Genomic DNA, 26,973 nt, shown 5'->3' on the forward strand with positions numbered 1-26,973 from the left:
TACCCACCCCCGACATAACCACTGAATTTCGGATATACTGTATACGAACATGATTGATTCCAAAACCGTTGTCGGGTGTGGAGGTTTTGGCTAGATACTTGGGCCTATTTTAACTATCCTAAAGTGCTGCCTTATTTTTAATATTGCTCAATACACTTGTATGCTTATATACTTGAGATGGGCGATACATTCCGACTCCCTTCACTTTCTGACCGTTTTTGAGCCACAAGTTTACACCCCCTCCCCCGAAAAAACAAATACACATACAAGGTACCAAAGCTACAATTAAAGTAAGAACTAGAGAAATGTAAGATATCATTGCTGGGGAATATCCAAAGTCTTGCTGTTTTTGATACGGAGTTCTTTGTGCCATTTTCACTTTCAGAGCCGAATTGTCCATGATTTTCACTTCAGAGCACCCTTATAATTTAACTCTCGCTGATCACGTACTGGTATTTTGACAATACATGTATTTTTAATTATTTTCATCGAATTTTTTAATGGGACGGACCAAAAAGTGGGTTGACAAATACCTAGTGACTTGAAACTGGAGGGTGCGGTAAAAGTGAGAATTTTCATAATAATTGTACAGAACTCATGCCATTAAAAGTATAGCTGCATTGTAATGTGCATGCATGACACGATGAGCATATTGTTAAGTTTTCCTGGGTTCCTTATTAGCCGAGGTTTACCGTATAGCAAGTAAGTAAACGCCGATCCCTTTAACCTTTACACAGCCGGGTTGGAACCCGACCCCTCCCCCACATTTTCATTGATGTTGTTGCGAATACATTTTCTGTCAAACCCATCGATTTCAATTTTATGAAAATTGGACTCACGATTTTCGCAAACCACCTTTTCCCCCGAGACATGTCCACCAAAATTTAATGTGAACTTTTCCCATTGACGTGTTCAACGGACGCTTTCCGACGCTCTTGAGGTTGCAAACCATAACAACAAACATCACGTTGTGTTGAAATACAGCTTCTAAAAAACTTCACCAAAAAAAATTCAGATGCACTCAAACGCCATGTTTTTGAATGCACCCCTAGTTTTAGATTGATCTAGCATGGGACGGTCGAGTTCTTGGGGCTTATCCCCCTCCCCTCCACCCACATACACAAACACCGCCTGTGAGATGGTCCGAAAAGAAAAACCTGGTTCATTCAGGGATAGTAGCAATATTCTTTTAAAAAGTAAGGTCTAATACCAGTGCACTGACGATGACGTTCAGTAACAATCATGACTTGAGTATCGTCGGATTGGCAGTTGTTCCCAATGCCAGCCTTTTGGTTATTTTATTACAGTGAAATCAAATCGTCGCTTGTCGCCATGCTATGTGACTGGACATAAAGTAAACATGCATAATTCTGCTTTCTAACAGATATTGCCTAAAACTATATTTTGTTTTGACGCGCTTAGAATATATGTGTTGATTCGAACTACTAAATAACAAGCACAAATAGGTAGAAATGAGTTACGCCGCAAAATGAATGATTATTGGTTAATTCTTATTTTTACTTAGAATCAATTTTTCTTTATTATTTTGGTTTCATACCTTGACAAAATAAATATTTTGTCATAGTGTTGAGTAAAATGTGTTAATTTGTTCAGTTGTGATTGTTTTTATTTTGAAAACAACGATCGAGTGTTAATACAAAATCAAAATTATAATGGTTATAAAATATTATGAACATTGCTTCAAATGAGATTATAAACCATGGACATACATTTGTATAACAATTAAAATACCTAAAAACTTAATCAAAGAAGACATTTTCAAATTCTCGTCAAAAACACAATAAAAGACGCACTCTTATTTCAGCCAATAAAAATTCAGCATCTAAATGACGTCACAGCGTGTTGGAATTATGTCTATTGTCTTTCGCTGGTCATAAAACCCCCAATACCTTCATGTTAGCACAAATAAATACGCCAAACAATTTCGGCGCAGTTTGACCTTGAGCTGGCTCACTGTACGACGTGACAGGCGACGTCGTGTATACAAACCGCGTAATGGCAATAAAGACGCGGAGACAATGCGACGCGATGGCACGACGCAAGGAAGCCGTTATACCGTTTCGTCGTACAGTTGCGTTGCCTACAGCGAGAGGGGCAGAAATGTGTCGTAAATAGTACACAATAAGTTTTACTTATGACGTATTAATGTGGTGCGTACCAATCACAGACATAACGCAAAGTCTACAAATGCGTTCCGTGTGAATTGCGTGTGGTGCAGTTAGATAGCATGTGTTTGTTTACATGTGCTCTCAAAATACGTTCCATCTTTAATGCTGCTATGGTCTCTTCTTTTCAAATATTGCAGCCACAAAATTGTTTCGAATCTGCATGGGCAAAATTTAATAAGTAAACAGAGGAAGTTTCACAATCGAGAATAGCTTCCTTGAATTTTATCACTGGAATATTCTTTAACTGTGCATAATTAAATTCCTTATACCGAGGGTTTATTTTGGGCACACTTTTTGATATAGTCACGGGCCATCTGTTGCACAGACATATAAACGCATAGACCACCAGGTCCTATTCAAAACTACAGGGGTTTCTCGTGATCTGCGCGGCGCCCGTCAAAAATCAAAACTACGGGGCAAACTCAACCCTCGATATAGGGAATTTACGCACAGTTAAAGAATTCCAACCATAAAATTCTACGACGCCATCTTGATTGTAAAAAAACCTCTTACTTAATCTGGCCCAGAGGGATTCAAAACAACAGTGCGGTTGGAACAGTTGAAAAGAAGAGATAGCTGTACCCGGCCGGGAAGAGCAAAAAAGGAGAACATATTTGGGAGCACGTGTAAAAAAAGTACAGGCACTGAACCTGCTACTATCTATCGTTTCGCCATTGTTTGGCCATGTTTTTTAAAATCATAAGTATACACCCAAGGCTTGGCGGTCTGTGCGTTTTTAAAACATTAATAAATTGCCGCATGGTGGCTAAGCTTTTGCTCCATGTATGTAGAATGGGCCTGCTGATTGGCTTCCTGATAGACATTAGTTTAATACAGCATTTGAACAAATACTATGCTCTTGTCACAATATTGCTTAAACAATGTACAATGTATGTAGATTTTGCAAGGTCAGCTATTGATGTGTACATTGTTTACACATTGTATTGTAGGAAATAAAATCCTTACAAAATAATAACCAGAGGTTTTGAGGGTCTCATAGAGTCTGTAGTATTCATTTTTGTTTGCCTGAAAGCGTCCTAAGAACACCCATATCTTGTATTCCACATCAGCTTATATATTAAGTTTGTAAGATGCCTTAGTGATCAACTCAGGATTTTCAAGATATTAAGAAAGATTGGTTGAAAGGTCCTGAAATCAGGAAACTGTTGCTAAGAAATCTGGGATTCAAGAAAATTCTGGACAAATCTCACCCCTTACATGGCTTCTCAGATGCATTTTAAAGAAAATAAACACAAATGAAAAGCAATTTATATACAAAATATATGTACACTTTGATTATATCATGGTTATGCAGTGTTTCAAAGCATTACAAAAAATTATAGTGAAACCAGTTTCTAGTAATGTACGCCCTGTACATGTGCTTATGTATGGCCAGAGCTACATACATGTGATAGAGTTAAAGTCATAAAAGCCGACCTCCAATAATAATACAGCAGTAAACAGAGATTAGGAATTACCCCCTTAATTAACTAAAATCAGTGTTGTCAAGATGTCCACATGAACAGTTACAAGTAAAATAAATGATGCCCTTGTTGCAGTGCGCTTAAATAGCCTGACTGGAATTTTAGGAAGTCTTTTGATGGTCTCATGAGGCCTTGTGATGATTTGACTACAAACTGACCAAAAAACTAACCCTGAGGCCAGCAGAAAGTTTAATTCTGTGTCAGCACACACCAGCATAGTTCGTCACCAGTTCGTCAGCCCAGTGTCCAGTGAAGATGACTTGAAGCTTGCCCATTCACTTAAGTGTTGCACATGGCCCACTGTTTCTTTGGCAGTTAAATATCTAGATGGCTGTAGTCTGTAGAATAAGCAATTACATGTATTTTGATAAGCATTACCCAAATCAATTAAATCATAGAGACAACGGGGCTTGAGCTGTGGGTGAAGTACCTGACTTTACAGTTTCACCCCATTTCACTTTGCCCTAACGGGAGGGGGGGTTGCCAAGTGGATGCATGTGCTCCCTCCATTTGGAATCTGTGAATAATAACTATGCAGCTGTAACTTCTTTTCTCGTTGTGCCCTGAAAAAATGTGTGCCCCCCAGACATGCCACTTATCCTCAATTAATTTGCACTATACCCACTTTGCCCCATTTCACCCTAGAGGTCACCAATTCACCCCCAGTGTAAACTTCATTACTTTTAGTTTTGGTTTGAACTTATAGGCAGATGCTGCAACCTGGACGGTTAATGCCCAAAAGATTCCAATTTAGGAAATTTGCCAAAGAAAAGCTTACATGTACATAATGGTCCATAAGATCTCTGCCTACAAGCCTATGCAAAGTAATGCAATACAGAGTAACATGGCCAGGCAACAAATTTATCTAATTCTTTCGGTTTGGCAAAGTCAGCGATGGTCTTTGCCTTTAGGAGCGAAGTTGTGTTGAAAAGAGTTGTAATGCACATACTTAGTTGCATCAAAATATACTAGTTATCGAAACCTTTATCGATCACGTAATGTGAATATTGCATTTGTAATGTCAAGCAATCTCAAGTATCAGACAGTGCACACTGGTAAGATGATCTCTCGCTGCCTGGTGATGTCTTTGTTGTGTTTTTTTAAATTAAAATTCAATTTTGTGTTCCTGTCTAATTTACAAGTCAAGTTTGTTGGTAACGGATTCCAAAAACTTTAATGCTCCTATAGTGAAATGTTTCAAATGGAAGGACTGAAATGGAAAAAAAGACTGGGGTCGATCCATGAAAGAAATGGGGGAAAGTTTGATGACAGTTGAAATCAATTATATCCTTTCTTTCATTAGTTCCATTTTATTGTCAAATCCACTGTCACATGGCTAAGGGTGAATTCCACCAAATCATTGTATTTCTGCACGCAAACTCATTAATATTTCATGATCCCACGGGGTGTTTACAATAAGACATGTCAAAATCAGGAAGAGTCATAGAAATATTTCTATAAATCCCGAATTTGGGACTGATTTCCAGTTTCCAGTTTGGGGTATTTCTTTCACAAAAAGCCCCAGATTGCGGGCCTATTTTGGATAGAGGCAGGCAGCTATATTCAGAGCTAAGCACATACATGTACCGTACAGTATAGTTTTACAACTATTTTAGGGGTATCTTTGAGGAAAGGCAAGTAAAATTCTTCTGCCCTCAATGTGATTGGTTCACACAAATGTGCAGAGGCCTAAACATCTCTTCCAAAGTGGGCCCCTATACTGGAGCCGTTTAATGGAAAACGATGTAAAACTGTAAATAAACAGATACAAAATATTTTGAGTAACAAGGAATAAGTCACTAAGTTCCATAACAATACACAATGAAATGTAGAAAATGCAGAAAGTCTAAGGACTGCAAAAAGTCTACTCTACCTAAAGTACATGTATACACATGTACATGTAGGTCAATGTAAAAGGACACAAATAGATGTAAATACATGTACATGTAGAAAGAGTTCAAGTACAAATTAATGGGTAAAAATGCAATGTGTGAGGAATGTAACTATGAAACCTCATAAAATGCAAACAGTCCTGTGCGTACAGACAGATAAAAATGCAACATGCACAGTAGTGAAAATGAAGAACACAGGACACAATGTACCGGAAATCTTTGCTTAAACATACTGGTGAAAATGCATGTACATGTCAAATTACATGAACAGGGCAATACTCCATAACACGCTTCAATTTAAAAAGATCAACTTGTGAAGTCAAAGAAGGCAAGATAATTACAGACAGTTCCACAAAACAGAACTTACGATAAAACATAACAGGCACTGGCAAGAATGTATGTATTGTAATTGTATACAAAATACTACGCACGTGAGTGGAGGAGGTGAGTGTGACACTGAGAGGGCTTTATATACCAGAAATAAACCCTAAATTGGACTTATAATAGACTACAGAGGAACTATATATTATAAAGGAAACACAGAAATGGTAAACTTACGGATCGTGCTTGAACAAGGGCTTATAAACAGGTGTAGCAAGTTGTAAAATGTACGAGTGAAGTAACGTGAATGACATGGAGCGGGAAAGTGAAAAGCGATGGTAGAGGGCGCTAGACTAGATTACTGTGGATGAGCAGCCCGAGAGCAGAACTCGAGGCAGAACAAAAATAAAAATTGTGGCTGACCCCCATAAAATTGAAACAAAAGTGATCATCTGGCCATAACTGAATTTCCAGTGAAAAAATGGAGGGCACCCTCTTCCCAAGAGTCAACAGGTGGCGCTATCAATGTTTTCTATGGGGCATATTTGGTGTAGTGCAATTCTAACGTGTTAATCCACACCATCTATACAGAAGGGGCATTGGTTATGCCAAATTTGTCATTTAGTGATTTTACATCTGAAATCATCGTAGGGGCCTAATTCTGTTGGGGGTTGCTCGTTGCTATCAACATTTTCAAAAACAATCAAGCACAACCTGACAACTCAGTGGGCCAAAGTGGACACGGAAAGCTTGTACTACATGTAGTGGCCAGAAAGACAAGGCAAAAGGCAATTTTCAGATTCAAATGGGGCAAGGTGACCAACACCCTGTCGGCCTACACAGGCCCAGGCCTGAGTCTTATCGCAAATACTGCATGGGTGATTTTGCACAATAGTAGAAAGGCATTGTGGGAAGGAAAAGGGGCAATGCTTGCTCCTTTTTATTTTGTATGGTAATCGAGTTCACAATGTTCCACAAGAACGTACATGATTTGTTCGCGAAATGCCTCCGCTCCTTGTGCGTCTTGTCGTTAACTTCAAAGGTACAGCGGGAATCGCTTTCGGGTTGTGACTGTCCTTCGCTGAACACGGTGCTTTTGAAAGCGTTCTTGCTGTGTTTCCGCTCGGCTCTGCACCAGTCCTGCCGACTATTCATCTCCACCGTGCACCACGATTCTCGTTGCATGTTGATCTCATACATGTTTGACTGGTGACTGTCAACGCTCTGGGCCGTATTCTTGGACATGTTGTAGAACTTTTTCAAAAGTCCGGGAAAGAAATCTAGGCCTACACAGTACACATATAACCACTTCGTACAAGGTGAATGCTTCAATATTGTCAATTGAGGACGCTCTTTATCTACACATAGCAACCGGTCCCATGCTCGTTAGCAACGGTTGATCATTATCCTCGCCGTGCAATCAAAAGAGGGCGTTATTGACAACCCGTTGGTTAAGTCTATGATTGGTACCACAGACCGCAGACAAAAACGCATAGACCGCTAAGTCTTGGGCGTATACCCATGATTTTAAAAAAGTATGGCCAAACAACGGCGAAACGATAGATGGCAGCACGTTCAGTGCCTGTACTTTTGTACACGTGCTCCCAAATACGTTCGCCTTTTTTGCTCTTCCCGGCCGGGTACAGCTATCTCTTCTTTTCAACTGTTCCAACCGCACTGTTGTTTTGAATCCCTCTGGACCAGATTAAGTAAGAGGTTTTTTTTTTTTTCAATCAAAATGGCTTCGTAGAATTTTATGGCTGGAATTCTTTAATTGTGCGTAAATTCCCTATATCGAGGAGTGAGTTTGCCTCGTAGTTTTGATTTTTGACGGGCGTCGCGCAGGTCGCGAACTTGAAAACCCCTGTAGGTTTGAATAGGACCCGGTGGTCTCTGCGTTTATATGTCTGTGCAACAGACGGCTCGTGACTGAATCAAAAAGCGTGGCCAAATTCACTCCTCGGTATAAGGAATTTAATTATGCACAGTTAAAGAATATTCCAGCGATAAAAATTCAAATAAATATCTTCAGAGGTCATCGGTTAATGAATGGAAATTTGAAAATCATGAACTGGGCTTTAATTTGAAGTGCATTTGAAACGCCTTAGTTTCTCGTGAGTATTTTTCCTGATGTTTTGAAGTTAGGGTATTTATCTATTCCACCATGTTCCATGTATTTCTGCACGCGAGCTCATTAATATTTTGTGATCCCTCGGGGATATTACAATAAGGCATGCCATAATCAGGAGGGTACTTGGAAATATTTCTATAGATCGCGAATTTGGGACTGATAGTTTACTGTTCGGGAAATTTCTTTCACAAAAAGCCCCAAATCGAGGGCCTATTTTGGATAGAGGTGGGCGGCTACATTCAGAGCTGAGCGCATAGTGTTACTGCTGATGAAAAATGGAGGCCAACCTCTCCACGAGAGTCAACAGGCGGCGCCATTTCGGTCCGATTTTGCGCTGTTTTCTATGGGCGCGTATTTTCTGTAGTGCAACCATAAATAACCTGTGAGTGCAACCATATACTGAGTTCGGGCGGCATGTTCTTGTATATGTTCACGAACAGCTCAATTTGGTGCTCGTTAGTTGGACGCTCGAACGCCGCTTACGTACAACCAGTCATCGTAGGTTGTTGCATGCAACATGGCGGCATCCATGTACGTTCTTTCAAAGTAAACTTTAGAAAATTGGACAGAGTTAATTTCTGTTCAAAAAAGGAACATTCATTTCTTTGTTATGGAAAATAGTTTTTAATTTTGTAAACTTTCCATTGTCTCTGGCTTTGTAAGCCATTTCGCTTTTTTTTTTTTGCGGCTGGTTCAAAAATAAAAATCTCACGAGTTCTTCCGTGTGTTCCTGTAAAACCCTGACGAGGAGGTGGTGTGTGATCCTGTTCTAAGAACAGTGTTCTGAAGTCGTGTTCCCGCTGTTCGAGCACGAGAACAAGAAATCTGCGTCAAGAACAGGACGCCCGATCTCGAGCATAGAGACTACGCTCTTGCGGCCTCTATTGTCGGTCTACAGACATTTTTAATGAGTCTGTAGGAACAGGGCGACGTCTGTAAGGGTGCGTCTATTTTCCACAAATGTGAGGCGACAACAGGACAAAGACTCGACACTGCAATAGCACGACGCGACAGCTCGCCGGCATGACGCAAACGTGCGTTGCGACGGCACAACGCAACAGCACAATGTGCAAACAAGACGGCACGACGCAAGGCTCGATCGGACGCCAAAGTGCGACACGACGGCAGGATAATACGATGCAACGGCACGATGCGACGGCACAATTATATGCTGCATAACAGTCACATAGCATGGCGACAATCGACGATTTGATATCACTGTAATAAAATAACAAATTTATTTTGGCCGGCATTGAGAACAACTGCCAATCCGACGATACTCAAGTCATGATATGATGTGACATGATTTACAGACGTAGTACACTGCATGACCTTGACCTTCAAGGTTAATAAAGCCTTGGACGTAAGGCTTGTGGGTCAAAGTCTTGGCCTTGAGGATCAAACCCTTTGCTCCAACACTGGCTTGTACTCAGACTGACACGTGCAAAATGGCATAAAACGATGACGCGATCATGTGATTTATACAATTTGAATATTCAGTGACAACCTTGCATCTTGCATCAAGTTACATTTTGACAATTTGAATTTGCAACAAAGGACAGCTTACAATCAATTTCTTTAACGTAAACCTTCAACGAGCACCTTTCTGTCTCAGTTAACCTTAATTTCAACTTTGCCTCAAGATTTTCAAAGGGTGTTTTATAGCCTTTTTGTTTTTCATGCTACGAGTTTTTCCATATTCATTGCACAACTGTGATTTTACCCCGGGAGAAATCCTCAACGCAAGATAGTATTGATAGGAAGAAGCGCACTGACATTTCACACTACTAAAAATACGACAACTTAAGGTCCTAATGTTAAAAATGAATTACAACATGACAGGAAAATAACTCACTTTTCAATTACATATTTATAGAGAAGAAATTCACTTTAAGGGGCATCCACGGGACAGGGAAATGTGTCTTGAGAACTACACCACAAATCAGATCCACCACTTAACATATTATTTAGCAGAATTATTGGGGTCCTGGTTCAACCTTCGGCTGTCTTTTTGCGCAAATAAAGAAAACGCCACCCCCCCAAAAAAAGGAGAAAAATATCGCGTGCCATTAACATAATAGTTCGTGCGTGTAGACGGGTGTCCAGACGTGCACGGTACGAGCACTTGTCCGTGTTAATGCGCGCGTTTATAAAATACTAAGGAGAAGCTGTCCGGAAAAAACATTTCATGTTGACGACCATTGTTTTATGTTTATTTTTGGCTATGTGATGCACTACTGTAGCGTTTTGGTCACTCAGCCTTTACGGAGAAACATTCTCTATACAGTAAGGTTAATGGTTTTATCTCCTTAAGTTGATATGAACAGCAAATTATAACTTCTTTGAAATGGCCAAATGGTTAAGGGCGCGGTTTTCACATCGAAAGTCGGTGGGTTCGAATCCCAGCGGTATCTTTTTATTTTCCCAGCGCTTGCTGTCAGACAGTAGCTATAAGAGACGCTAAATTCACCCTGTCAATTACCATCAGTACCTTAGCCTACCAGGTAAGCTCTTCTGTTGGGACTGTCCGCGAAGTCCAGGTGAGCGCCTTAGTACAGGTTCGAGACGTATGGCCGACTCGGCGGCCAGGGCTTAGGGGCTTGTCTCGTTTCCTCCCTTGCATGGCCGCTCGAACCCTTTTGGGTTAAATGGATGGACAGGGAGGAAGTGTGGTGGGCCGGGAACCCCGAGAACCCAGAAGAGTCCTATATGGAAGCCGGTAACTGCGATTTGTAGCGAATTTCAGGAGTCCGTGCGCCTGAATGCTTGGTCAACACCGCATAACTTTTTTTTTTCTTCCATCGCCGCATTTTTTCACGTCCCTGGGGACCCAGAACCACGAGGCAATTCTCTAGGTTTGAATACCCCTTGCTGATACCAATGCTGATATCAGGCTTCATTTATAATCTTAGTCTCCTACATAGAGAATAAAAATGAATCCCAACCGTGTTCGGGTTACATTTCTTCTATTATAAGTGATCTCAATATAAAAGCAGTAGCGTATTTAGTAATTGTTTATGGTTCAGAAGTAACAGATCCGGGGGTGGCACAGTTGGGCGGAATAAACTAATCATGTACAAATAAAGGAAAGCTTTGTTTTTGATAGTACTGGCAATCAACCAAGTTGAAAAACCGCTCTAAATACCTCTCTTCATACATGTGTAATGTTTTTAATCTTTTATTTTATTCTAAAAACGTACAATTATAGATGAAATTCCTTTCTTTTTTTCGAGTCAGGGCCATGTAGTAACTTGAGCAAATTTCATTTCCATATTCAAGGCTGATAGATTGGGAATTAACAACCACTGGCTTGTCTGAAAACTTTTGGTCGATTCAAATATTTGGACTGGTGGGTGTAATGTGCTATTACAAGATAGGAGAGCGATGGGCTGCTTGCCCAAATTTTAAAACTCAAAGGCCTGATTGATCCAGCATAGAGTTTAAGTTTCAAAACATGAGTACTGTACTGCCTCCAACCCAGGTCAAGGGCAAACCCTGTGTGCGAATTTCGAACCTACAGTCGGCAAAACCCTGACGCTTATCAGCGCAGCAGAAATTGACCCTAGCTTGCAGTCACGATTATTTCCAGTAGTTGAAAAAGTTGGAAATTCACAGACGTTAGCCTCACGTTAGCCTATCAGCCCTACTCAATTCATAGGCTCATAACCTGGATGAGAGACAACCTTTCCTAATTTTTCACCCCAAAGCGATTTTGGAACCTTTTTCCCTTCTGTTTTACACGTTTTGGGGAACATTTTCAAAACTGGCGTTTTCTAAAGGATGCAGGAGAGTAAATAACCAAAAACTGCTTGCTCTCGCGAGCCAAATCACAATTTGTGTGCACGCAAATCCTCTACGAAATAGAGCATTTTGTGGCCCAGGAACTTGAGGATTTGTAGAAAAGTCAAATTTAGACGGGTAACTTAAAGAGTATACAAGCTAGCGTCTCAGTGATATTTGGAAGAAATTGGTGTCTGAAAACGGTCTACTTTTCGGGATGTGTAGGCATCAATATTTCAAAATGGCGAGGGGCTTCAAGACTGCATTTCAGGGGTGACCTTAAGTGGAAATAAGTATCTTCAGAGGTCGTCGATTAATGAACAGAAGTTTGAAAAGAAAATGAAAAGACTTTCAATTTAATTTAAAAACACGCCTTCTTTTGTTCCGCTAAGAGCCGATAGACTTGTACAAGCTTGCTAAAGTAATATGCGGATCTGATGGGAAATGCGAGTGGCCAAACAGAGTTGAAGAAAAGGCACTGTCACAATGATAGTAGGATCTACAGCACTAGTGCTTTATTTTAGAAACACAGACTGATATCACTGAAAGTGTGATGGTAACCGAGGAAGACTGGACCGAAGGAAGACTGAAGATGGAATATTCTGAGAGTAATAATTTAATGCAGGCTGGGTGGTAACTACCGAAATCCGTGGTCAAACTTGCAGTAGTACAATTGTTGAGAGGTATTGCCTGGAGGGGTGGGAGTACTGCTTGGAGATTGCCGGATGGACCACAGAGAAATATCTATAAGGTTACAAATCTACCACAAACGGGAACTTCATCAACAGTCTTAAAAAGAAATTGGTCAGAAATTGGAAGAAGGATCGGCCAGATAATTAAGGAGTAAGAAATGCTAGGATTATACTTATTATGTAAGAGCAGTTCCCATATGTAAATTTTGCTCTCGTTTTTTTCTTTTTTTTAAATAAAATATGATATAGGCCTACGCTACTAAATTCAAATTTATGAATTTATAAATTATGCCGTGCATAAGTGACATTTATTCAAGTTAAAGCGGTTAGATTATTTCAAGATATCTAAGGCTTTTGACATGTCTTTTCATTGATTCCAAGATATCTTAAAATCAATTTCAAGATATCTTGAGCTCATATTCAAGATATTTTCAAATCATTTTAAGTCCTCTCTAAATTTATTTCAAGACATCTTTAAATAAATGCCTTTTAAGATATTTTCGTTTTCAAGACATCTTGAAATCGTTTTCAAGATACATTGAAATCGTTTTCAAGATGTGTTTAAATTACTTTCAAGATATCTACAATTCGATCTCAGGATATCTTGAAATCCATTTGTCAGATATTGTAAAAACAGTTTTCAGATATCTGTACATCCATTTCAAGATATCTCCAAATAAATTAGAGATATCTTCAAATGGGTTATAAGATATCTAGAAATGAGTTTGAGATATCGTAAAATGGATTTCAAGCTATCTCAAATACGATTTACTAAAATCCATATCCATTTCAGGATACCTTGAAATAATCAAAAGAGACCGCTTTAACTTGAATAAATGTCACTTACGCGCGCCACACTAAACAGTACACCATAAGAAGAGGTGACGCAGGGCACGAAAAATAAATTGCACCATTATGCACCAACAACTTGGAACCTGGCCGACACTTAGGCGCACGTGTTCACCCACCCTTACACGGCTATACTTGTGGGGTATTTCCTTTGTTCTCGTGTAGAAAACTCCTGGGTTGAAATTTCGACCGTAAGTCCCAGATATAAAGCACTTCAATTTGCGACAGATTTTTACCCATCAAAAATTTCCCCTTTTTGAGTTATTTCCAAATATAAGTTTCGTGAAATTCTTGTGGGGTACCAAAATTGGTACCCCACAAGGGAGAAACTGGCCTTGTCGGGTACTTCCCATTGTTCCGGTACCCCTCAAGGCCCCATGTATAAGCGCAGGATGACATGCACGTAACACACACGTGCTTACGAGTTCTTGTGCAAACTTGGCGTAGCGAACAAGAATAGGCCTGACACCTCTAGCTTTACTGTGATCTCTCTCCAGTTCGTAATTGTGTCGTCAGTTCAGTTTAAACCACGCCCACTGCATATAGAGTTACATGGAACCATGGAACCGGAAGTTAATGTGCAACTTGATTGTTCGCCCAATGGAAGCTTGCAACAGCGGTGCGTGCGCGTGTATGACGAAGTCACTTACGAACCGGATGTTACGCACTCAGTGCATAGGTGCGCGAGTTCATGCCCATTTGACGCGGAGCACGCTGAGTACGCGCAACGAGCATAATGTGGAATGCATGGTCTTCAAGTCAAGATTAAATCTGATACACCGTTTTCCTAAAGACTCTGTCCATAACAAGTACGTCTCACTTCATCAAATTAATACTATTAAGGAAATAAATACGTGCCAATTAGTACATTAAGGAAATAAATTAGGCACCAAAAGTGATATAACAAACAAGGTGTCGTAGCCCCAGGGATTCATGTGAAGCCTATTTTCAACCAACCAGATTAAACAACATATTATCTCACAAGGGGTACAGCATTATCATCAGGGATCATGATGACACCGCTACATAAGATGACTTCAACAATGGACACGTCATATGCACTAAATTTGAACCTCTATTCTACTTCACACAACATAAAACTGGCATTTTCCATTTACTTTGGCTTTAACAATTGTCCTTTTTCTCATTTGCATAGAGAGTCCATTATTTATCGTCATCTAACCGATTTGATTCGTTTAACATAATTCCCTCCATGTAATTATTCAATGATTTTACCAAAAAAGATCATATCATACATTTACCTTTACAAAAAATATTATTAAACATTTTAACCTTAACTACATGTAATACACATGATTATACACCAAAACCCACTAAAAAGAGGCGGGATATTTTTCGCACAACCTGAATCTCACTCAGGCGTCCTATGCCTGATCTTTTTTGGCATCATGCATGTACAAAAAAACTCATCAGGGTGTCAATGTTTTTATTCTATGGTTCTCGTCTCTTTTTTATGCAGGGACGCACTTCTATTTCACCTCATTGTGATGTATGAGTTGAGTTTCACAGCCTCACGCATGGCGATCAAAGTACATCCGGGACGTTGGTGGAAAATTTGTCTACATTTTGACTGAGCTGTCCAACGGAACAGATGGGAAAGCGGTATGTTTGATTTTACAATAATTGGCATCAGGTGGCAAAATGACGGGTCAAATGTTGTTACAAAAACCATGGCTTGACCCTTGGAAAAATACACTGCACTGCGGGTATGTGGATTCTTTAGGGGTTGAGAGAAGCTAATGATTTCAGGGCACTAAATCCCTAGATGTGCATGTAGACTCCATGTTTTTCTCATGCCAAGCTTGTTGGGAAGAATCAGGGGACGCGTTAAAGAACACCAGGGCTAATTTGACTTTAAATACCAATTTGTTATGTGAAATGGACATCAACTTGCTGGTAATCGGTGAAAGAGGAAAGAAAGAGCTTTCAAAATAAATGAAACTTATATAAGCTTATGGTAAATGCTTACTAGTTACTCAAAAACTCAACTACAGAGCCATGACACCTTGAAGACACCCAACAACTAGTGTAGATAAAGATTGAATTGTACAAATTTAAGTCAAGAACTCTCGCCTTCACACTTTTGGAAAGTGCAATTTCAGATGCCACCATGATTGACTATGTAAGGCAATTTTCAGGTCATTTATACTCGAATATATGCAGACTTTTTTGCGCGGTAATAGGACCGGAGAAATGTGGAATTGCACAAAAACAGCAAGCGGTAGGTCAAGAAGTCTCTCCTTCTTTCGCAGATATTTCCCTCACTACATGAAATAACGATATTAAACGTTCATCATTCTATAGAATAACATGTGCCCTTTCAGATGACGTCGACTGACAGACCTGGATAATTGTTAGGTTATTTATGCTGGAGACTTCTTTGTGCGCCAATAGGACCTGAAGTGTAGATAAAGGTTGAATTGTACAAAATTAGAAAACAGTGGGTCAAGAACCCTAGCCTTTTCTCGCTGATAGTTACTGAAATATGGATATTAACATTACATCATTGGATAAAAATATGCTCTTTCAGATGCAACCGTGGTGGACAGATTTAGAAAATTTTCAGGTCATTTATAATCAAATATGTGGAGTCTTCTTTGATCAGGAACAGGGCTGGACAAATGTAGAATTCCACAAAAATAGCAAACAGTATTAAGAGGGGAACGCTTGTCTCATTTGGAGGATTTTTTTCATTACTGCATGAAATCAAGATATTAAACTTACATATCTGGATAGAGGAACATGTGCCCTTTTAAATACCACGGTGCCATAATTGACTAATTTTTTCAGTAATTTATGCTCGAATGTAGGCACACTTGTTTACGCGAGAACAAAATGTAGAATTGCACAAAAATGGCAAGCAGGAGGAGAAGAACTCCTGCCAACTTTCGCAAGAATTTCCCTATAAATACTAAACATATTATTGAACAAAGGAGCATTCCACCACGATTGCTAGATTGAGACAATTTTCTGGTTAGTTTTGGTCGAATATGTGCAGACATTTTTGCTCGAGTAAAAGGATTTGTAAAGTGTGGACAAAGGTTGAAAACAAAAACAGCAAACAGCAGGACAAGAACTCCTGCATTCCTTCCAAAATGCTGGCAATCCTAAATTAAATCTTACATTAAATTACATGATTTTATTTTATTTGATAGGGTTCCTATACGTCCGTCGACGAGGCCCCAGGGATCGTCCTGCCAAAATTGCCACTTTTGTCCATGTACCTAGCCGACATTGCAGCATTGACAAGGACACACGCTCAATCAGATCAATACATAAAATTGCACATAATATATAATTGCTAATATTACACTCGAGTAGAGGTGAAACCATGTTGAAGATCTAGCTTGGATATCACGTGTTATAGATAACAGTCCGAACACCACACAGCACCAGCATGTCTAGTTACAAGACTCACTATGCTATGAATGAAACATATGCCGGTCACAAGGTCTTAAAAAGGGGCTTATCCAAAACTTGCCTTCCATACACAATGTACAACCTCCAGAATGAAAAGAAACATTACAACAGAAGTTTTGGCCCTGGTCGACATTCTGCGCTGTAGGTGTGATTACGGATGCTGTGTCCCGGGTTTCAGTGCTGCAATTTCGGGGCTACTTGTTAGCAGGGCATGATTAATTTGTCTTGAATGGTCTGAATGTATCTTGCCAACGAGACAAGTAGAATGATTAACGCCCCCAAGTCCTAAAAGACAAAAACCTAATGACATAGCGCGCGAAGAACCACAGATTATTGCCTGCATGAATCGTGTAGGCTTACGGCAAAAACAAATGTGAGAAAGTACGCTGTCGAAGTGCTTCAGACCATACAGCAAGAAGGACACAGATATGATCAGGCTTTGTGTGATCGCTCCCACAATCAAGAACCTACGCATGATGAATTAGCCGGACTCTTTCCAAACATGCCCTTTCCTCTGGTGCCTAACGCCGACCTCAATCCTTAATTTGATTTTTTAAATGTACACACTCAATGTAAAAACCACAAATTGTCTTGGTGCATGCCTGCACGCATTCATGGTTCCGTTTTCGGATCTCGGTTAGGCCTATGTGGGCTGGCAAACATTGGCACTTTCGAATCCTTCAAAAATGTCATAATGGGGCCCCTTGCACCCCTTCCCTGCAGTATGCCTCGCATTTTTTCAATCCCCAACTACACTGCTGGAAACATGCAAACATGGCTTTAGTCACTTCCCAAATATCATATAAAGACTTTTTTCAATACCGCATTCACTTCATGTGGACATTGAACTATCTGTATGATTGTGAAGACTCCGATGACGATGATTCGATCAGCTTGTAAAGTGAACAAGAGAGTTTGTGTAGTCTATAATCAAATTCACTGAAAGGTATCCTTTAGCTGTTCCTCACATTGAGCCGACACGAAATTGAAGCGGAATCAAAAACGCGAATACTATTCCCTACGTTTGGGAAATGTATTAGTTGTCATGATGCAAACTAACCGAAGGCTTGTCTAGCAGTATAGGCCCTGTCTAGCTTTTGATGGCGCAGTGGAGATTTAAAAGCAAATACGGATTTGGCACATTCAACATGATGTTTGGGAGAAAAATCAAAGGTCTTATTCATGGTCCCAACATCCTTGCTTTCATTTCATGTTGATGTTTTCGTAGGGGTTTGGAGCTAATATCTGATAGGCCTAAGTAAATTTTTTGTAACCAAAAAATATATATATTAATAAAATCCGTCAACCCTCCCCGGGATACTGCTGTCTGCCTGCAGTTTGGGCAAATAGGGGCCCTTACTGGTCAACACCGATAGCCACTGGCGCGAATTGGGAGAATGGGATTGGAAAATTGTTAAGGGGTTACCTGTCTGGCCATGGATTACCATATGACACAAGAGGGCGATGTAGGCCTAGTACTCGTAGTCCTGCAAACAGGACTTCTAAAGCAGGTACTCGTGGCTTCCTGGTGTTTTTTTCTCCCTTTTGAGTGTGAGTGAATACATTTTGATTGGGGATAATATATCCCCATCCCACAGAATTCTCAGTCATGCCAGTAGCTCTATCCTGGAGACGCTGAAGCCGTGCTGGAGTTAACAGTCATTTGCAAAATTTTAACACCACCTGGAATTTTATTGGTATTTCTGTCACTGGGCCTACATTACACTGTCTCACTGAATGATAACTTAACATAATTTTACAGTGGTGCATAACATCAGTGTAGTGCTATATACCCACTTGAATGAAATGCTTTTGCAAAGGCAGGTCTTGTATGACATTTTGTCTGTAAGGCAGCTTGGGTAAAAAAAAAGCCATTCTAAGCGAACAGAAATAAGGGAGGGCACACTGAATATTAGACTGTTAATATGTCAAATCATGGAAATGTAGTAAAAATAATAATAATATACCATTATACACAATAACACACTGGACTTTTAATTTAAATTCTTACGTTTCTTTGTCTTTAAATTATCAATGCATGCGGCATTCAGTTTTTTTGCCGACTCCCAAGAGTTATATTCACGAGGAACATTTTGCCCTTTCATTGGTTCTTTAGAAACAAATGCTCGAATAGATGGAATTAAGCCATGTACGAACAATGGTAATTCTTCTGACTGTCTTCTTAATCTGCTTTAAACAAATGCATAATCGTCAAGAGATTTTATGACAAGCTGTTTACGCGGTAGCAGTTTTGATTCCACACCCCAACGCCATGAATCGCCTTTAAAATGGGTTTTCAAGATACAGTAAATTATCTCAATAGTGTCTTGCTCACTTGTTGCAATAGATTCAAACAATACTCTTGTGTGACCATTTTTTTAATTATTATTTTCCTTCTTGTTTTTTTTCAGAAGACTCTGCAGCGGAATATACCATTATGCGTCACTCGGATTTTATATCAACACAACTGTTACCTTTACAAACTTGAACCCACACAACATTGTGTGCCCATCCCGGGGGAATACATCCCCCACACACTTGTTAATGTGGGGGATGAGCTATTGAATCACACCCCACTTTTTGTGGTGAGCAAAAAAAAATAAGTAGACTGTAAAGAATTTTTCAGACTTCCAACGAATAAAATGAATTCAATATCACTCAAACAATGCAAACAATTTCAAAAGTCATAAATATGCCATTTATAATACATATTATAGATGTACATTAATATCATGAACAAATCAACCTCTTTATGTGTTAACCCCTCCCCCTTTTCATACTTTAATGTCACACACCCCCAGATTTTTTCCATCTCCAATCCCTCCCAATTTGTTGCACAATTCTACGCCACTACAATACAAGAATTAACATCAATTAATAATTTAAATTGGTTTCTAATATAATTTAATCCAAATTTATACAATTGTAAGTACATACAGACAAATCTGGGGAGTCTTTGTTCAGACTCACGCACGGGTTATTAACTTCTGAGCGGCCTAGTGCTCGTATGTTTGATGTGGAAAGTATTATAGCAATGCCTTCTAATTCTTGTCAACGTTTGAATTCATACTACAAGCACTCATAAATTCGACTCCTTTGGATTCAAGCTCATAAGCTCACGTGCAACCCTCGACCAGAAAAGGTCGTAAAAGGACAAATCTCATCATGAAATTAACAATTAACATCAGCACCCTCACTGGTAACAGTTCTATCCAACCCTTAGAGGCCATTGTTCCTTTTTTCTTCAGGTAATGCTTTTTCGTTTACACCCTACAAGTGCAGAAAGACTGAAAACTAGAGGTTTGGCATAAAATGCACAACTGTGAGTGATGACACGTGATGACAATGCATGTGCTACGCATGTGCAGTGCATGTGCTCAGTGTGCCCCGCCAAACCCTCCGTCTGAAAAGGGAGAACCATAACGTACTTCCAAGAAAGAACAGAGAAACATGATGTTTCAAGCATAGGAAGCTATACACAGACTTAAGATGAATGTCTCAGTGAAATCATGTCCATCTACACGGCTGGCTTTCCTTGTTTTCTTTGGACTGGCCCCCTCTTCCCAGATAATGCAATGAGTGTTTAACAGAATGGTTTACACAAGTTAGGGTTACAGTTAAAAATTACATAATCTAACTTATGTAGGGGCACAAAGAATGCGGGACAAGTGTGCTGGTATCCAAGCGGCATTTACATATTTGGTTGCGTAGCGCTCCATGTGATCGTGCCTGCGTAAAGCGGCGCGGGACTGGTGCAACTTTATGTTTTGTCTAGTATATGCCATGCTGCGCGTGGTGTAATCGATGTCTGGCTGGTGTAGCCTGGTCTGTGTGTGTCCGAGAGAAAACGTAGTCCATGAAAATCTACTAAAACGCATGACTGCATTTTTGTACAAACAAATGTTACACTGAGGCTTCTTCCTGAGATGTCATCACAGTTTGCTCGTGAATATGGAAATACTCATTACCATAAAAAAACCAAAAGGCATTAAAATACCCTTGAAAATAAGGTTTACTGAGGAATAAAAGTGCATTTTACATGTTTGTTAACCAAAAACACTGATTGCAGCTACCCTTTAAGTAGCCGTAACGTATCCGCAGTAGTAGACTTATTAGTCACGTGTACTGTTCTTAGTATCGGTAAGAAAGGATCGTGAATAGAACATCACTGACGTGTGGGTAGGGTTGTGGGCAGAGTTGCCGAGGTCTGCCCGAAGATCACCGTCTAGGAAGATGGTGAAATACTGGACAGCCAGAGTGTCAGCAAACGCCAAGAATTACCCTTTATGTTGGTTTAGTTAGCACCCGCAATTGGCGGATATATCTTGTGTGCAGTCACCCGAGTGAGGAGTGCCCAGTTGCGGATACATGTTATAGGTTGCGGAGTGCGAACTATTGGCGGCACTCTGCGATGTGTGGAGTGCCGGCTATTCAAGTGTTCTTTTGTAATTGCCTGTTGTCTTATTTTTGTACAATATGAAATAAATTTCAAGTGCTGAATTATTTTGGTTATATAAGCTAAAGAAAAGTATATTAAATAAGTTCAGTTAAACTTGCCGTTATTTCATGTGCCCAGACATGCTCATTGTGTCAGTCGACCGGGTCCCCCAACCAATTAACAATCAGTGGTATAGTTCCGCCAAAACGGCCCCTAACTCTGGACCTTAGATTGCTCGTCAAACTCCTGGGCCAAAGCTGATAATTAAGAGTTAGGTCAGGTGACTTTCCTGTAGTCAGTATCAGAACAGGTCAACGCAACGCTCAAATAGTTGCAGACTTGAATTAGAGAGTGGAGAAGGACAGACTAAAGACATTTCTCAGTGAGAGTGCTAGTGGTGCACTGTGTAAAACACGCCGGTCAGATGGGAATCAGGTCAACTTGCCCCTCGTCAAATCGCCCCCTTACCATCTCGCCCCTTTGCCAACTCCCCCAACTGAGTCTCCCCCTTGCAAACTCGCCCCCTGGCAAACTCGCCTCCTGACCAAGTCGCCCCCTCAGAGGAGAGTCCGCTGCTTTGGACATCTACATTTCTATGTGTCCTTCAGAAGGTGGGATATTGAAAAGTTCACCTTGAGAATTATTAAGTAAACTTGCGTTCAGATGATTCAGTCGCCCCCTAAGCGGAAGTCCGTGATTTGACCTACAATCGTTGACCCACAAAACCATCTAAAAAACCTGAAAACAAGCCTCTGCCAGCCCTCTGATCGATAAACTGAATGGGGTGTCTCACGTTCTGCTGAATTTCCTTTAGAAAAATGCCTAGAAATGATCGGAAACATTCGGCTACAGGTCCAGAAGATCCAGAGGATCCAGGAACCGCGCCACTAACATCACGTGATCCGTCCGACCAATCACCTGACGCTGTGCGGTGAGCGTCTAACGCCATTGCAGCGCTACGACGACAAATTAGAGGGCTGGCAAACGATCCAACTTCCGAGCTTGACAAAGCAATCCTCAACCAAGAAACACTCATGAGTAGAATAACTAGTACTGAGAACAAACCGAGGGAAATGGAGGAATCTCTGTCTTCTCTTCCAAATCTATGGAAGAACTACAGGCGAAGAATGAATCCTTGATAGACAAGATCTCCAAGATGACTGCCGAATTGCAAACGATGACGATAAATGTCACAAACTTAAAGGAAGCAACCCTTAGGCTGGAACGGCATTCCCGCAGTTATAATCTCCGATTTGGTGGTATCCCTGAAATCAGATCCGAGGATCTTGCTTATCCCTATAATGAGGTGAACAAGACTCTTGCTGAAAAACTTAGAATGCCCGACGCCGAAATTGAAAACGCTCACAGAACTGGTCGTAAGCCTGATTCCTCCACTGACAAACCGAGATATATCTTGGCTAGATTTGTCTATCGTCCAGAACTAAAAACTGTATGGGAAAAACTGGGCAAACTGTCAAGGCAACCCTGTGACATCTCCCGTCGGAAGATTTCAGAACCAAAAGATTTTTCCGTGACATCATGAAGAGGGCCCACGAAGAGGGAAAGGGAGCCATTTTCAAGCAATGTAACCTGTACATTAATGGAGTGAAAATCCCTCCCCCATGAATAGCACAATACATATATAAACCATAGCTTGGATTAATCATGTCAAGGTTAAGTGGTAATGATATTTGTACATTTTTCTCATCTGAGAGGACTTTGATATTAAAGTTCTTTCTTTCTTAGAATTTCCTTAATTGACACCCCTGGCACATGCGTAAAATGTTTTCCTTTCATTGAGTACTTAGACCTTCCCTGTTATGGTTATTCACATCCTGTTATATGGTATTTTTATTGGTATGTGTATAAATTGTTCCGTTATAAATGCCTGTTAAGTATCCATGTAGTGTATGTTGTAACCCGTTAAGAACAAACATAAATGGGATTTTCTGTGATTCCTTTCAATTATGGACCCACCTTAAATGAATATTATAACTGAACATACAGTGATGATAATTGGTTTTGCCCTATCTGTCTTATAATATTTTTCCTTTTAATTCCTTGGATTCTAAGGAATTTGCGGCTGCGAATTCAGTCTTGGGCCTACATATTCACCATTTACTAACGTAGAAAATTTAATTACTCACTATCTTAACTCTTTTGAACTTCCCCTTGTCGGTGATCCTTATAATCCTTATCAAGCTGTAAATCATTCCAGCTACTAATCATATGATAGATTTGTGGACATTTTAAAAATTGATTCCTTACAGATAATTTTTCATAAATATACGTAGTTTACCAAAAAAACAGACCACCTAAAAATTTATGTTCACTTAATTATGACTCTGTCATCGGATTTTGTGAGAACTGGCTGAATGGAAATTCCTATATAAATAGTTTAAACATACCTGGATATACTCATCTGACTAAAAGCAGAGTTGGCAGAGCGGTGGAGGGGTTGCCTCATATTTATCCTCAAATCTCCGATTTGTATCCAGACCTGACCTGAGCGCTTTATTGGACAAATATTTTGAATGCCTTTTTATTGATATTGTCACACCCTAAAATCATACGAACCTTATAACTGGGATTGTATATAAACCCCCCGATGCAGACTTGATTGCTTTATTACTAACTTTAAAAACCTTTTCTGATTAATTATATATAACGGGTTTGTCCTTACCCAACGTATATTATTAAGCACTGTATGCTCAGTGCTTGCCAGAGAGCTTGCGAAAAAACCTCACAAGCCTCAGAAACCCGTTATATATAATTAACATCTCCCCAAAGCAAAAATACATCTTGAAAACAGTTCGTAGTACCCGCTGCTTCATTTGACTCGGACTGTCCAACTGACCCCGGCAAGCTCGGTGGTCGAGTGGTTAAGACATCTGCACTAGTAAGCAGGAGGTTGTGGGTTCGAGTCCCACCCGAGTAAGCTTGTGAGGTTTTTTCGCAAGCTGTCGGACAAGCCCTGAGTATACAGTGCTTATTAATATACGTTGGATAAGGGCAAACCCGTTATATATATTTAACATCTCCCCAACGCAAAAATAAATCTTAAAAAATACATCTTAAAAACTTTTCTGATTAATCACTAATGAAAATAAGCCCTTCTTATTCCTTATGGGATCCCTACTGCTGCGCTGCTTCTTATGGGGCCCAATCCACAACCATTTTCCTTCCTGTTATACCTTTACTGCTTGTAATTAGGTGGAAATGAATGAATGAATCGTCAGATGTACCATATCTGGGTCATGTGGGGCACTGATCCTGAATTGCAAGTAATGTTTATAAGTGAAGAAGACACCATAAACTTATTTTGAAATAGCCACAAATAACCAAACCTTGTTTCATCGCATGTCCAGTTAGGCAAGGATATGTCAAGTAATGTGCACCACCTGTAGTCGGCCATTCCTTATGTTATTTGTTTTAACTTACTCCAAGTACCATTCAAGTGCATGTATGCTGTGATGTCTGAACTAATGACAAATATACCACTCAATACGTTATCATCTTACAGTGCCTGAAGTTTAAGTTGGTTTAAGACACAATTAAACTCCCAGTATGGCTTAGATTAAAATAAATATATTCAATTACCGCTTAATCGAGATATATATCTTGCAAAACAGGCATTTAAACTTTTACAACAAAGATTTTTAAAAAAATTCAATATTAAGACGAAACGTTATCAACCTTTCTGCGTAACTCATGGCCTCGGTAGGGTCAAATTGCACGATCATTTGTGTAGGTTAAAAATTACCATTTTCCGAACCGTTTATTCCGCCTCACTTTGATATGACAGAAATCTGTATATTCTGTGAGTCTGAACGTCTGCTTTGTACACGTGTTTGTTCGGGTTTGTTTTCGGCGTGTTTTGCTTGCTCTTGCAAGTTGTTTGCTTTGGATTTAGTTGCGCAACACACGGTGAAAAACGTATACAGGTAAGGATTGAGGGACGAGTTGATTGGCACAATCAAAACGGCGGTCCATGCGTAAATGCTAGATGATAGTTTGACCCTCCCTGTCTGAGACAGAATCCCCATGATTATTATTGGCATCCAACAGCTGAAATCGGTTAAAATGATCGACGCCATCTTGATTGCCATTTTGATTTCACGCTCCCTGTGTGCATTTACTCGGACAGTTTTTGCTGTCCGCTTCACACTGATGAAAATGGCTACGTAGCAAAATAGCACAATCAGGAAAGCAACCAGATTTACGCCAAGAAAGAGAACGATTGACAAGATCCAAGATGGTTTCTCTCCTGAAGGTTTAGGAATGTTTGCAGACCAGTAAAGCCTCATAAAAGAAAACATTGGGGGTTCATATTGGTCGTATGATGTCTTGGTGCTGAGAGGAAGGCCGATACATACATCCGAAAGTCCATATAGGTCCGAATCAGTCCCAACAGAAAGTGTTGGCACTAAACTCAAACAAAGCGCCGAACACCATGAGACAACAACAAGGATTTTAGTTGTTTTGTCCTTGAAACCGATTTTTTTAAACGGAAAGACAATGCCAAGAAAACAGTCAATGCTGATAAGTGTAACGAAAAACACCGAAGCCTCACTAGACAGAACTGACAAAACTCCAGCGACTTTGCACGGTATGCTGACGCGCCAGTCTGGGGCATAGAGATAGTACTGGTCGCCATATATTAGATCTGCCCCTGCTATGATTAACATGTACACACCCATCAGAAAGTCTGCTGCGGCCAGATTGCAAACCATAAGTGACAATGTCTTTTTTGTCCCTTCTTTCCCTTTCCGCTTAAGCCTCCAAATCAGCACAGAAAAATTACCAATGAGGGCACTTATTCCTAATACCCATAATGCCACTCGCAATAGGACGTTTGGCATAAGGCTGTCGCACAGGTTCAAAGCTGGTTTAACCTTTGTTGTCAGGCAGTTGTCCTCGATGGAAAAATCCGGTAGCTCAGAAACGGTACAGCACAGGCGGTAATCATCAACGAGCATCCAACTGCAATGTTGATCAAAAAGACACATCTTAATGCACTTTGAAGATTTCTAAACATAAGTTGTCTTAGGTTTGATAAGAAAAATACAAAAGTACAAACAAAATAATATAAAAGCACCAACATCGTCTGAGCAAAACACTACTGCTTCCGTTGATATTAATCAAATTAGCAGTCACTCCCAAGGAAGCAACAGTTTGTCTTGCGCGACACAGAAAGCAGTTGGTATCAATATTTAATTATTTTAACACTAAAAGAGCCGGGTTACCAGTTATGTTGGCCCCCTTTCATAGCTGGGTGGGGGGATCCTTCCCATCCAGTTGAGGTACCTTTTTGAATCTTGGCATATACCTACAAATGCTCACCTCCTTGTAAATCTGAAGTTTGAACTCGAGCAGAAATAAATCGTTTTTGTTACGATTCCTTAAACATTCAAGGATGCGTGCCACAGCGCGTGCACTGAGCACCACATACACTTTTGGCTGACCTGTCTCGGACAACGGGTACTGCGCCTCATTCATGTGTTTGATTTTCACAAAACTGGTGTCGAAATACCCAAGCACTTCGAGAATATTGGTAAAGGTATCATCATGGATGGTGGATTCCTCCCCCGAGGTCCTTTAGGGTTAAAAGAGTTTAGACAACTCTCATAGCAACTCTCTAACGAATTCAAAAATTTTATCCTATCTTCTCATTCAAAGAGCAAATCCATTGACGAGCATAACCCAGATATTCCATGACATACTGTTTCATTCAAATCCATTTCTGGGCATACTTT

At 40.1% G+C, this 26,973-nt stretch overlaps 2 protein-coding genes and 1 long non-coding RNA gene across 3 annotated transcripts; all 3 read right to left on the bottom strand.

Moving 5' to 3' along the window:
• Positions 1-619: 619 nt before the first annotated feature.
• LOC147800360 (protein SPATA45 homolog) lies at positions 620-7,227 on the bottom strand. Its single transcript, XM_087142788.1, has 2 exons — positions 6,873-7,227; positions 620-4,011 (listed from the first exon to the last, which is right to left on the bottom strand). The coding sequence occupies exons 1-2, from the start codon at positions 7,129-7,131 to the stop codon at positions 3,989-3,991; spliced, it is 282 nt and encodes a 93-aa protein (XP_086998914.1). The 5' UTR covers positions 7,132-7,227; the 3' UTR covers positions 620-3,988.
• Positions 5,370-6,282, bottom strand: LOC147800361 (uncharacterized). Its single transcript, XR_015426308.1, has 2 exons — positions 6,124-6,282; positions 5,370-5,424 (listed from the first exon to the last, which is right to left on the bottom strand). It is a non-coding gene; the product is annotated as an uncharacterized LOC147800361 (long non-coding RNA).
• An 11,223-nt stretch (positions 7,228-18,450) lies between the features above and the next one.
• On the bottom strand, positions 18,451-26,226 carry LOC147800362 (G protein-coupled receptor GRL101-like). Its single transcript, XM_087146097.1, has one exon. The coding sequence runs from the start codon at positions 26,224-26,226 to the stop codon at positions 25,006-25,008; it is 1,221 nt and encodes a 406-aa protein (XP_087002223.1). The 3' UTR covers positions 18,451-25,005.
• Positions 26,227-26,973: the final 747 nt, after the last annotated feature.

This window comes from Acanthaster planci, linkage group LG01 (genome assembly GCF_054643075.1).
Source record: "Acanthaster planci isolate LZ-2023a linkage group LG01, COTS_SCS, whole genome shotgun sequence".
In the NCBI taxonomy this organism is placed as follows: Eukaryota; Metazoa; Echinodermata; class Asteroidea; order Valvatida; family Acanthasteridae; genus Acanthaster; species Acanthaster planci.

Bases quoted from the DNA above. Each gene is read 5' to 3' on its own strand.
- LOC147800360 (XM_087142788.1), bottom strand. From the start codon at position 7,131: ATGTCCAAGAATACGGCCCAGAGCGTTGACAGTCACCAGTCAAACATG. The intron at 4,012-6,872 runs GTACGTTCTTGT...CTTATTCTACAG, and splicing joins GCATTTCGCGAACAAATCAT to ACTACAGCCATCTAGATATT.
- LOC147800362 (XM_087146097.1), bottom strand. From the start codon at position 26,226: ATGTGTCTTTTTGATCAACATTGCAGTTGGATGCTCGTTGATGATTAC.